The following is a 13,566-nucleotide window of genomic DNA, read 5'->3' on the forward strand; positions in this document are numbered from 1 at the left end:
GTTAACTTAAAACGCTTTTAAATCATCTGGGCCAACACTTGGTAAGGCAAGTGATCTCCGTCCATGGAGATTCACTAGTTTACCCCTTGCGAGCCTCTGGGAGGTGACTTGAAGGTAGGATTTTCTAGAATAGCCAACACTTGGTAAGCTTTTGGACTCCAAGGAGACATCCATTAGTTATCTCTTGCGAGCTTTTGACGGGTAATCCAAGGTTAAAGATCACCTTGAATGGCAAGTCCTAGGTGAGAGGTATGAGCCATTGCAAGTTGCATCAGTGAGAGGGATTTAGTGTTTGAACCCATTAATGGGAAGCATCTGTACAACACCGGTTAGAGAATTAACTATATGTTAATTCTCTAATGCGAGGAAAAGAAACAAGTGACCGGAACTCCCTTTTTGTATGAGGAATTTGAGCCTAGTGATCTGAAACTCCAAGAAACACTTTTCTTTGTAATTAAAATCAGTTACTATTTTTGGTTAGCTTAAAACCAATCCTTTTTCAAACATCTTTATGTTTTCTTTTAAAGCTAACCTTAAAATGAAAAGGCACCAATTCAGCTTTGAATTAATATCATTTGTGAAGTGAAAACCCATCCCAGTGAACGATCCTAGTGCCACTATGCTATAGTAGCTTTGTCTTTGCTACCCTAGTATATGGTGTAATAGGTTATAAATTTTGTTGATTAATCCCTCAATCAAGGAGCACCAGCTGGACATGAATCAGCTGAGACACCAATTAGGCATGAATCAACAACCATTGGAGAACTTAAAGGATGCGCTTTATCCATATAAAAACGCTTCAAAACTTTCTTAATGTATGTTGATTGATGTACTAAAACTCCATTTGGAAAATGCTCAATCTGTAGGCCAAGACAAAATTTTGTTTTTCCAAGATCTTTCATCTCAAATTCCTTTTTCAAGTAATTTGTTGTTCTTGTGAGCTCTTCAGGAGTTCTAACAAGATTTAAGTCATCAACATACACTGCAATAATTGCAAATCCGGTTTTTGATTTCTTAATGAAGATGCATGGGCATATAGGGTTATTCACATACCCTTCTTTTAGCAAGTATTCGCTAAGGCGATTGTACCACATGCGTCCAGATTGCTTTAATCCATACAAGGATCGTTGTAACTTGATTGAGTACATGCTACGAGGCTTTATATTACTTGCTTCAGGCAATTTAAATCCTTCAGGGATTTTCATGTATATATCATTATCCATGGATCCGTATAAATCTGCTGTAATAACATCCATGAGACGCATATCCAGTCCTTCTGAGACTGCCAAACTAATTAAGAAACGAAATGTGATTGCGTCCATGACAGGAGAATATGTTTCCTCGTAATCAATACCAAGTCTCTACGAGAAGCCTTGTGCTACTAATCGCGCTTTATATCTTATGATCTCATTATTTTCATTGCATTTTCGTACAAATACCCATTTGTACCCAACAGGCTTTACATCTTCAGGTGTTTAGACTACAGGTCCAAAAACTTCTCGTTTTGTTAATGAGTTTAACTCTGCCTGTATAGCTTCTTTCCATTTTGGCCAATCATTTCTATGTTGACATTCTTCCACATTTCGTGGTTCGGGATCTTCATCATTTCTTATGACTTCAGAGGCCACTTGGAAAACAAAAATATTGTTAATAATAATATTATTTCGATCCCATTTTTCTCCCATGTGTACATAACTTACTGAGATCTCACAATTTTTAGGTACCTATGCCTCTTCAGGGGCTTCTTGTTCAATATGTGCCTCTTCGGGGGCTTCTTGTTCAATATGTGCCTCTTCGGGGGCTTCTTGTTCAATATGTGCCTCTTCAGGGGCTTTCTGCATTATTTGTGCCTCTTCTAAGGCTATAGATTTATTGATTTTAAACTGATCAGTCATTTTGATGGCCTCTTCTAGAGTGCCAAGTTTTTCTTGGGTTCTCCTCTTCCGGGGAGTTACATCCTTTGAGTCGATAGGTCTACCACGCTTCAGGCGTATCTTTGTTAACTGTCCTACAGGGACATCAATCTGTGCTGGAGTATTTGCAGTCGGGATATGTGACTTTGTCACTTTCTTTGTAACAATGAATGCATCTGGTAATTGATTTGCAAGATTTTGCAAATGAATGATCCTTTGAACTTCTAGTTCACATTGATTTGTACGAGGATCAAGATGGGTCATAATAGATGTTTTCCAACTAATTTCTCATCGTTCTTCAGGAATCAACTTTTCTCCCCCTAATGATGGGAAAACACTCTCATTAAAATGATAATCCGCAAAGCGGGCTGTAAAAACATCGCCTATCAAAGGTTCAAGATATCTTATGATAGATGGAGAATCAAAACCTACATAAACCCCAAGTCTTCGTTGGGGACCCATTTTAATGCGTTGTGTAGGTGCAATTGGTACATATACTGCATAATAAAAGATTCGTAAGTGAGAGATATTTGGTTGTTTTCCAAGCACAAGTTGTGAAGGGGAGTATTCATGGTAAGTTGTTGGTCAAATACGGACTAAAGCTGCAGCATGCATAATAGCATGTCCCCAGGTGGAAGTAGGTAATTTGGTTTTCATTAGTAATGGTTGAGCTATTAATTGGAGACGTTTGATGAAGGATTCTGCTAAACCATTTTGGGTATGAGTATGAGCAACAGGATGCTCAATATTTATCCCTACTGACATGCAATAGTCAATGAATGTTTGAGAAGTAAATTCGCCAGCATTATCAAGACGTATTATCTTAATTGGATAATCTAGAAATTGTGCTCGTAATCTGATTATTTGTGCAAGGAGTCTAGCAAAGGCTACGTTACGTGTAGAAAGGAGACAAACATGTGACCACCTAGTAGAAGCGTCTATTAAGATCATAAAATAACCGAATGGTCCACATGGTGGATGGATAGGCCCACATATGTCCCCATGTATTCTTTCTAAAAAGATTGGTGACTCAGATATGACTTTAGTAAAAGATGGTCTGATTATCAATTTACCTTGTGAGCAGACATCACATGAGTATTCATTGGGCGAAAGAATCTTCTGGTTCTTTAGTGGATGCCCATATGAGTGTTCGATTATTCGACGCATCATTGAAGACCCTGGGTGACCTAGCCTGTCATGCCAAAGGACAAAAACTTTTAAGTCGTTAACTTCTGGTTCACGACAACATATGATTCAATAGGCTTTATAGTTGTATGATACAACCCAAAGGAAAAAGCCGGGAGTTTTTCCATTATAAGCTTCTGGCTAGATATAATGGAAGTAATGTAAAGATATTCTACATTATCTTCACTCATAGTTTCAATATGATATCCATTTCTGCGGATATCTTTAAAACTGAGCAAATTTCTTCTGGATTTGCTAGAATATAACGCGTCATTTATATGGAATCTAGTTCCATTTGGCAACGTTATGTTTGCTTTTCCATAGCCTTCAACTAAGTTTGTAGTACCAGATATGGTACTTACATTAGCTTTTATTAATGTCAATTCGAGGAAATATCTTTTATCTCGAAGAATTGTGTGCGTGGTCGCACAGTCTACGAGACATACATCATCCTCATTCATCTTGAGACCAAATAACACATGGATTTCAGATATAACAAAAAAAACAAGGCATAATGTAAATAACAAAGTAAATCAGATGTAAATATAAGACATAATAATATATTATTTCATATATAAAGTAACATCAATCAATGTTAATTTTCTCATCGTTTATCAAATGGTCTGTTTTTTCATTGGGACCTCCAAACAAATCAATGTCATAGTAGGTTAGGTCCAATCCATCACCATCGGTAAAGTTCATCTCTATCTCTTTTCCTTTAGCTTTTATTGATGCTTGGTAAAGGTCGACCAAATGTTTGGGCGTACGACAGGTACGCGACCAATGCCCCTTCATACCACATTTATAACAATTATTTTCATGGTTCTTAGGAGGTTTATCTTGTAAACGCTTCCCATTTTCTTGTATTGTCTCAGTATTGTTCCACCTCTGGTGGTGCAATGAGGCTTTCATTTTCTGAGAATTATTACTATAAGAACCATGGTATCGGGGATTTCTTCCACGACCACAACCACGTCCTCATCCACGTCCATGAGTTTGGGATGATATTGCATTCACTTCAGGGAATGATTCAGATCCAGTTGGATGAGACTAGTGATTTCTTATCAAAAACTCGTTTTTTTTTTTTTTTTTTAAACCTTCATGGAGATGATGACGAAGGAAAATCACTGTTTTTACATGATCCAATAGGGATGCTTGATTTCCTTCTTTGATCATAGCTCCAAGATTCATTGCATCAATATGTATTTTAGCATCAAGGATCCAAGATAGATAGTTCTTTCCAGAAATGTCAAGTGCCACAAATTCGAGTTTTGTGATATTCGACATTATCAAATAACTTCATATATATGACAAAACTTAGAATCAGTTATAATAACTTGATAGCATTGGTATAACTTTGATTATAAACAAAATCAAATAATTTGTTTATAACTTTTAACAATATGTAACAAAACAAATCAACAATAATATAAACATGCAAAATTTTATTCTATATAAATAACTTCAAGTTTAAGATACGAGAATTACCTTCAGAGCAATTTGTGCTGATAACGTGTTGTAAAATAAGGACAAATATAATGCAAATCAAAGTAGTAGAGATAAAATATATCTTACTTTGATATATAATATGAAAGAAGGAATCAAAGAAGAGAATTGAGAAAGTGAAAGAAAGAGAGAGAGAGAGAATGAGAAGAAGAACTTTTCTTTCTTTTATCGGGATGTCTATTACAGGAGACGGGAAGTCCTTTTATAGGCTTTCCAAATGGGTTCCATTAATATCCCCATTAATGAATATTAATGAAACTCATAAATAACATTAATGGTTTCCATTAATGAGTATTAATGGAAATCATAAATAATACTTAATTAACATTAATGTGGTGGCATTCATTACTACAATTATAACAAGTTTTATAATTTTGAAATATTTTCATCCCTTTTAATTGATTAATCCTATTAACAATGGACCAAGACTATAAACATTTTAGCTATGTTGCATAAGAAAACTTTAGCGAGAAAATATAAGAAAAAGGAAATTAAGAGACATAATAAAAAATAAAAAAATAAAAAAATAAATTGAAAATTAATAAATTATTTATATATATATATATATATATAAAGACTAAATAATTTAAAAATATATAAATTTTTAATTAATTTTAATTATAGTTGATTTTTTTAATATTTTTTATAATAAAATCAAGCATGAGATTTTTTCTTTTTATTTTAATATTTTTTTTGGTTACTTTACGTGATTACACAACCTTAGAATTGTTGGGCCACCGACAGGGAAATGGTTGCTCTCTCCATTAATTTTAAGTAAACTATCAAAGCAGTAACAATCAAAGAAGAAAAAAAGGCAGCTTATTGAGACTTTACTTTCATATAAATATATACTTTTGAGGCCCAGCCCCAATATAAACCGCTGAATGCCAAAAAGACACTCTAGCCTCCACTCATGGAGAGAAGCGATCCTCCAGATCCCTGTAAGTCAACTGGATCGGAACCTCTGGTATTGCTTTCTGAAAACTCTTACAACTCTTTAACCGAGGGCGGTTGGAAAGCTAGCGGCTATGCTCATCCCATCGAAGAAAGGGGTGCAATGCCTCCTGCTGAGTTTGATCGGGATATCACATTCAACTCTACTGGCATATATAGTTCCTGCGGTTCCAGGCCCGATGTTTCAGGAGCTGTGTATTCCTCTTGGCAGGGTAGTGAGTTCGTGGACCAAGTAAGTTGAATGCATTTCACGAATTTCGTTCAGTTCATGTAGAAATTCTATGGCTCTCATCTTCATAGCTTATAAAATCTTGACTAATACACAGAGTCCTTGTAATTTTAATTACCAAACTAATGGAAGAAAAAATATCAACGAAGAGTAAAAGGTGTAGAAATGTTTCATGAAAAGTCCTCTAACTCACCCTGATGAATTAATCAGTTATTCTCCTCCTAAACCCACTTTGTTCTTAAAGGGTAGGTTCCACTTAAGCCCATTCAAACCATTCTTAGGATGAATTGCCAATGAATTAATTCTAAAAATTGGGTTGGATTTGTGCTTACCTTTTCTTTTTCACCTCAAGTCAATTTTTATTGAGTTTGGATCTACCTTTTCAACCATGTGGTATTTATATGGTTTTGTAATCTTCATTTTGTATATATATATTTTTTAATATTTTCAAGGAAAAACTATTAACTTGCGCTTTTGTTATGCATTCTTACACTACATATTTTTTGATGATTTGCTAAAATGATATATAAAATAATGAGTTTTTTCCTATTTATTGTTGACTAGACTATTTATTTTTTGATAATTTGCTAAAATGATATATAAAATAATAAGTTTTTTCCTATTTATTGTTGACTAGCCTATTGGGATGTTGCACTTGTTTGACTCCTATCTAACCTAACAAAATTAATCATAGTTTAAGCCCAATTCAATTTTGAAAAACTAAGAGCAAGTTGAGCTCAGCTTGAGTACCTCTAATTAGTTAGATGTCAAGTTGAATTCCGCTTGAGATGATTGTTTTTAATTAAGTACTACTACAAGGTGAGCATTTGGTGACGGTTCTGTTGTATTATTCCTAGTTAATATGGATTAATTGCAACAAGGATTCATATCCGGTTAGCTATCAAGCAAAAATGAATACTGGGAATAAATTTTTTTTCTGCTTGATCTCTCCATCCCTCAATAATTTCCCTTTTCTTTTTTCTTCTGAAAGCAGTACTACTATAGGGATAGGGATGGCAGTTTCTTTTTTGATTCATTCCTGTCAAGAGACGATGATATGGATGAGGTTGAATCACCTGTTCGTTTAGATGGGGAAGAGCCTGAAGTTGATTGTCAGATACCACTGAAAGGAATGGTGTTCATGTCAGAGATGGATGCTGAAAAATTTTACTACCACTATGCTGAGAAGATCGGTTTTAAAGTGAGAAAAGGTAAGGTACAAAGGCTATCAAATGGGAACATTAAAAGACGATTTTTTCTTTGTTCATGCGAAGGTTTTCGGGCCAAGAACCAATCCAATCAGACCAAAAACAAGTATCAGAGAAAAGAAACAAGAACAGGTTGCAATGCCCATGTCCAAGTTACACTTGAAAATGGACAATGGGTGATTACAGAACTTCATCTTGAGCATAACCATGACCTTGAAAGCCGTAATCAAAGGTCAAATAAGAACATCCTCGATAGGGATAAATTGCGCTTGGGTGTTTTTTCTCGGAATATTCGCTCTAAACATGTATTTGAACCAGTCGAATCTCAAGTAACCGACTCCAAAAGGGCAGAAGAAGAGGTAAAACTACCCATCACTTCTCATGCACAGCTAATACCAGGTTTTAATTTTTTTGACTAGGAATTAATGAACGTATCATTTTCTCTTCTGCCCACCTTTCGGTTTTTGTTGGCGAATTGAAAAGACACTTATGAATACTTATTTTTTTACTCTCCTTTTTCTGGTGCCTTAGGGTCTATCCAAGGTCCATACTCCCTCCATTCTTGATGAAGCTGAAGACGTAGATCAAACCATCCGGGATGCTAACAACGCTGCAGGAGTGGTTCATATTATGGCAGCTGAATCATTTGAGGGCCAGAAAACACAACAGGCTGAGGCCTGGAGACCCACAAGCACTACCCAAGCTCTTGAGAAGGGAAAGAAATTACCCCCACTACACCCTAAAAAGGTGTTTATTCCTCCTCAGCCACAAGAGGAAAAGGAGGATACAATGAGCAGTAATCTGCCAGATTGGGTATTCACTCATGGCAACAAAGAGATTGAGGTAAAGGGCACTCAGGAAGTACTACAACACACTGCTAATGATGTGGAGAACATTTCTAATGATGGGATACTAGTGAAAGAGAGGGTCTCCGAATTGCCACCTACTTCAGCTGTTCATGTCTCAATTCCTTTGCCTCAAAGCTTGGTTAGACTTCCTACTCCCTTCTCTTCAAGTCGGGCCCCAGTGCCACTTACCACCCTTACCAGTGCTCCTGAGAAGCCCATCCTGTCCTCTTTTTCAACAGTTGGCTCAGATTCATCACCTACCATTATTTCGAGTCATGAACTTCAGGGTAGGAGAGCACCACCCACAGTCGAAAATCCTACTCTCCCCATCTCAACCATGACCAATGCTAGCACATTGGTGCCCGGAAGCTCAAACCTACAACCTCCTCCCCAAGCCGAGCACCAGGGGATTTTAAGGGATGAAGAGTCTATTCCCCAAATAGGCCCACATGCTCAGGCAGGAAGTTTGGCATGGATCAGGGAAACCAGTATTCAAGTTCAAGGACCTGGGTTCTCTCCTGCAGGCTATTCAATTTTGGAGCAAATATTTACCAAGTATGGGGACATAACTGCTGATTGCTGCTTTACAGCGCCCCAGTTTCGAGCCCAGTTTCTAGCCTCCATAGTGAAGATTGTGCAACTGATGCAGCAGCACACTGCCCGAGAACTATCAGATGCAGATATCTCCTTTATTTGTAGTACATTGAGCGATTTGGAGAGGGCACAGGTTAAGGTTGATTGGTTAAGAACTCAATTTGTTACTGTGGGGCCTCTGATTCACTATGCACAGGCTGAGGCCAGAGGGCCATGATGCTCACTCGCTTGAGTGCAATGAAAGTTGAAATGGCACAGCTAGAGCATGAGCTGGATCAATCTGAGGCCATCTTGCGAGGCTTGAAAGATCAAATGCCTGACTGGCTTGGAATTGAGGATAAGCTTGGCAAAGGATTAGTGTAGACCATTTGCTCATTGTTTTCTGTTTGTTTTTTGAAGCTTGGATGACTTGAGGAATATTGGCATGTTGGAGTTCACATTTATCAGATAATGATCCATGGAAGCTTAAACATTAGCTGACTCATTCATCATCCCAAAACATGAGAACAACCAAATCCATTTTATGAGCTGAAGTCCTTGTAGAACCCTTGTTCTGATTGCTGAAACTCAAAAGGAGACTATAGTCCATAAGATAGGGAAGAATTCCTTATTCTGATTGATTTGAATTTCTGAATTTCGAAGTGATCAGCCCCTTAGGTATGACTTGCTTAGTTTTCTAAGTTTTGTATTTCAGAAAGCTCTGTAAGATATATATTTACATGTTTTCTTATATATGAAATCTGATCTGTGTTCATCTTATGCTTCCATTCTTAATCATTAAACCAATCTTGAGAAGAAGCTTGGGATTTTAAACTACAAGTACTCAATTCAAAATCTTCATCAATTTTGATCGCCTAATTGAGAATTGTTTTAAAACCTATGCCTTGAAGAATGATGCTTAGAGTACCAATTGTTTGCTCAATTCTTAGCTGAAGGACTGGCATTTAAAGGGCATGTTTTTTGGGAAAAAGCTAGACATCTACGGTAGAATTTTGGAAAAAGCTCAATTTGGTTTTGAAATGATGAATTTTGAATTGCGAAGAAAGAAAGAAAAATCTTTTATAGTGTCTTCAACACGGGAAAATGTTTAAAAGAAAATAAGAGGATGGTGATATGAGCAGGCAACAAATTTCATTTATACTAAAGGATATATATTAGGAGAGAGTATGAAATACTCTTCTTTGTATGTTTTTATCACAAATGCATCAATATCTTGGTGACAAATTTATGATTCTTAGCCCTGACTCTATAGCAAAGCTTAATACTTGTTCTCTTGAAAGATTTGTTGCATATCTTAATTCTCATAGTTTTTATTTTTTTCAAGCATCCGATCTTATCTAACAGATAGGTATAATCACGAATTAACTCTAGAAAAGATTAAAATAATAAACAAAAGAATCTCCGCTGCTAGAAGACAAAATCTTCTAAGCTTAAGTGATCAAGAAGAGTTGCCATCATCTAGTCTGAACACGCCAGATTAGAATTTGACTCTTCGGACAGTTGCTTGGGGTAGGAAAAGAAAATTGTTCACCTCCCCCCTTCGTATTGGTGTCAGAGCCAATCAATTTGTAGTTCTGTAATTAGCATGTTTGGCTTAATTTCGGTGGTAGGGTTGATAGTTTTTGTTTTAATCTTTGTTAGTTGCAAATGTCCAGTAAGTATACTCAGGTAGAATATTTAGATCTAGAAATAAAAAATAAAAATAAAAAATCTATAAAATAAAATAAAATTAAAGAGAGAGAGAGAGAGAGAGAGAAAGGTAATTGCATCAGAATACCATTGAATTCAGTGCAACCTTGGAAGTCAAGAGGTAGGATATTTGTCATGCTTTGCACAATGAAGATAGACAATTTAATACCTTGGTCGATTTGCTCATCAACTCGAGTGAAAACAATACGGCTTGTCAGGAAAGGATGTATAGGGTTTTCGAAAAAAATTTAAACCATCATAGAAAATTTGACCAATCCCTATCATCCCTGAACTTTGATTATATCAAAGATCAGTTGAATCAGATAGAATTTAGAATCAAGACACCCCAAATTAATTCGAGCTTAGAAAAATTTCTTTCGAAATGGGAAATCCAGACTTTGATCAATCAGATCGATGTTCTCCAACCAAAAGCTGTTGAAGTAGAGATAAGAAACTTTAGAAAAAGTTCAAAGGAACATACATACACTTGAAGATTTTCAGAAAATTCTTCAAAAACAGCTTGAAGACCTAAAAAGATTAGTCAACAGTGTCTAATCTAAGACCTTTTCCCCTTTATGGAAAATGATCCTATCTATAAAAGAACTTTAGATGAGGCAAAGAAAGTCCGCAATGACCCAGTAGGATTAAGCAGAACTGATCCTCAAGGCCAGATAGATAATTCGGAACAGAAGAATAAAGGCTATTAAGGGGAAGATCTTGTGAGTTAACATGTAGTGTGCAACTGGGTCCACCATGCTTACTTGTCAACTCTTATGTCATTTGGTGGCCAAGAAGAAAGTCAGTAGGTATGGTTGACACCCGATTAAAGAAGGAAAGAAAATATCCAATCAAGAGGAGTCCTCAAGAGCGAATGAAATTAAGACCAAGACAAAATTTAAATTGATGATTAACGGGAGAAAGATAGGTTTGAGGAAGTCGATACCATTCTTCATTGTTATAAGGCGTAAGGAAAGAGATTTGAGAATCTCTCAAGCATTCAGTGCAAACCATTTTTTCATTGGTCATGGCTAAAGCTGATTGTGGAATTGTGAGCCGAGAACGGCACTCTGGTGGTACCAAGGAGATGTCTAGATGAGACTTAGAACTCCCGGTGTCAATCATGCATTTGAGAACTTGAATGTTTCCGTTGGGGAACTTTAGTTTGTAGATTACTTGCAAAAGATAGGTGGATGCTATGGGTATAGGTAAGATATCAATAGGATCTTGTTGAGATATCCTAATTTGATGATAGTCATCATCTTCAGAATCAACAGTGTTAGATTCTTCGATAATGATCCCTTTACCTTCAGAGGTAAATTTCTTAGATAATTCTTTTTGAAGAATAACTAATTACTTCTCATGTTCCCTGCATTTTTTTCTATCATATGTGTAAGCTTTTCTATCTCTAATTGAAGTTTCTGAACTTCAATCTCAAGCGCTGCAGTTGAACCGGATCCTCTAACATAGGTTTGACAAGTTTCTTCTAACTATTCAGCCATTTTGACACAAAATGAAGAAGCTTCAAGGGAACATGTCAAGCATTTATATCGTAAATGCCTAGCAGTAAAACGAGAATAAAGGTAGCAAGGATTGCTATCAAATCCTTCTCTATGTATCCAATGATGATTGGTGCAGTTAGCATTTTTGGTTAAAGAATTCATATAAAGGAATTCTTCGTCTGTGGATTCATCAGAAAATAATGCCATTATTTCTAAGTCAGAACCTGTTTCAGAACAGATGCTGAAAACTTCATATGGTTCTTCATCACCTCTTAAACTTACAACGGGTAGGTTTCCAATGGCTTCTAATGGATATTTTTTTCTTTTGTAAGAATGTCTTTTGTTAAACAAAAGATGAGTTGCTGGTGGTCTTGGAATTCTTCCTTGTAACTCTTGATCTATATTTCTCGGTGGGGGAATGACCAAGTTGGTCTAGATTTACAGAGGATTCTACCTCTATAAACACGGTTTCATTTTGGTTTTTTAGGATATCAAAAGGTTTTCTTTTTTCTTTCACGATATCATCAAGATAATCAAGATTAAACATTTCATGATAGATCTTCATGACTATGTCGTAATCACGATTGTGCTTTGTCATGAGTTTTTCGATCATTATCTAACATTTCCCTCATTTCTTCTAGACTTACTGATGAACTGTCACCAACGAGAGCCATTGTAATGTTTTCTTCAAATTCTTCATCCAGTAAATTTTGATCACTAGATAATGCCCCCTACTTTATGTAATTGGTGAAGCAAACACTAATATTACTTTGAGAGTCTTTGTACATTTATGACTTTTGAAAGACAAGAATTTGGTTTCCTAGGAGAGATTAAGAGTCAATCTTCCAATCTAATCCTGCATTCAATTCTGATGAGAATTGTTTTGTTGGTATTGCCTTAATACCTTTTGAGGTAAGTGTAGCAATAAGGTCCTTTTCACTCATTTGGGAATTAGTTGTACTATTGTTGCTTAATCTTCCATTAAATCCCACATAATAACCTTAGGTCATAACTCATTGTAGGTCATGTTCAATGTGTAACCATACACACTAGTATGCTCACCATGAGAACACATCTTGATAGTCAAGACCAACCATCCCTCCAATTAGAAGGTAATGCACTATAGCCTCTAATAGATTGTCTAAGTCCAATGAATTGACTATAAACAAGTCATCTACTTGCAAGAAACTCATAACTTGGATCTTCCGTACAACTCTTAATGCACCAAATCATGTACAATTTAAGAGATGTTAGGCGAGAATGCTTATAAAGTATAATACATGGAATAAGGATAGATAAAAGTGAAACTAAAATATCATTAAATAAATAACAAATTCCTAATTTGTTACATCATGTCATGAATTTAAGGGCTCTATACTAACAGTTGGTAGCCCTCTACCTCATTGATTCATCCCCATTGCAGTCATGCCATTTGATTATGGCTCAGACGGGTGTTATCAACAAAATTTATAAAACCTAAATCACCTCACACTAGGGTAGCATAGCTAAAATAGTATAGTGGCTCTAGGATCGTCCACAGGGATGGGTTTTCATCGTACAGTTGACTTAAATGAAGGAAATAAAATGACGCTTTTTCTTATGAAAATTAGCTTTTAAAGAAAATGGAATTGTGGTTGCAAAGATTGATTTTAAGTTAAGCAAAAACAATAAGTGAAGTTAACTATAAAGAAAAGGTCTCTTAGAGCTTTAGGTCACTAGGATCGAGTTCCTTAGGCAAAAAGGGAGATTCCGGATCTTCTCCTCGCGTTGGGGATAATAACATAAAGGATGGTTATCTCCTGAAACGGTTTTATATTTTGCAATTAAGATTTGATCCAAAGGTTTCATGAGAAATGGTAATTGCTTCCCATTAATGGCTTCAAACACTAAGGACTTTCACCTTGAACCACTTTCCAATGGCTCGTAAATGATAACTAATAA

General features: G+C 36.0%; 1 protein-coding gene across 1 annotated transcript; it reads left to right on the top strand.

Moving 5' to 3' along the window:
• The first annotated feature begins 5,508 nt into the window (after positions 1 to 5,508).
• Positions 5,509 to 9,196, top strand: LOC117906226. Its single transcript, XM_034819200.1, has 3 exons — positions 5,509 to 5,790; positions 6,782 to 7,354; positions 7,527 to 9,196. The coding sequence occupies exons 1-3, from the start codon at positions 5,518 to 5,520 to the stop codon at positions 8,652 to 8,654; spliced, it is 1,974 nt and encodes a 657-aa protein (XP_034675091.1). The 5' UTR covers positions 5,509 to 5,517; the 3' UTR covers positions 8,655 to 9,196.
• Positions 9,197 to 13,566: the final 4,370 nt, after the last annotated feature.

The sequence above is a fragment of the Vitis riparia genome, chromosome 18, assembly GCF_004353265.1.
Source record: "Vitis riparia cultivar Riparia Gloire de Montpellier isolate 1030 chromosome 18, EGFV_Vit.rip_1.0, whole genome shotgun sequence".
NCBI classification, from domain to species: Eukaryota; Viridiplantae; Streptophyta; class Magnoliopsida; order Vitales; family Vitaceae; genus Vitis; species Vitis riparia.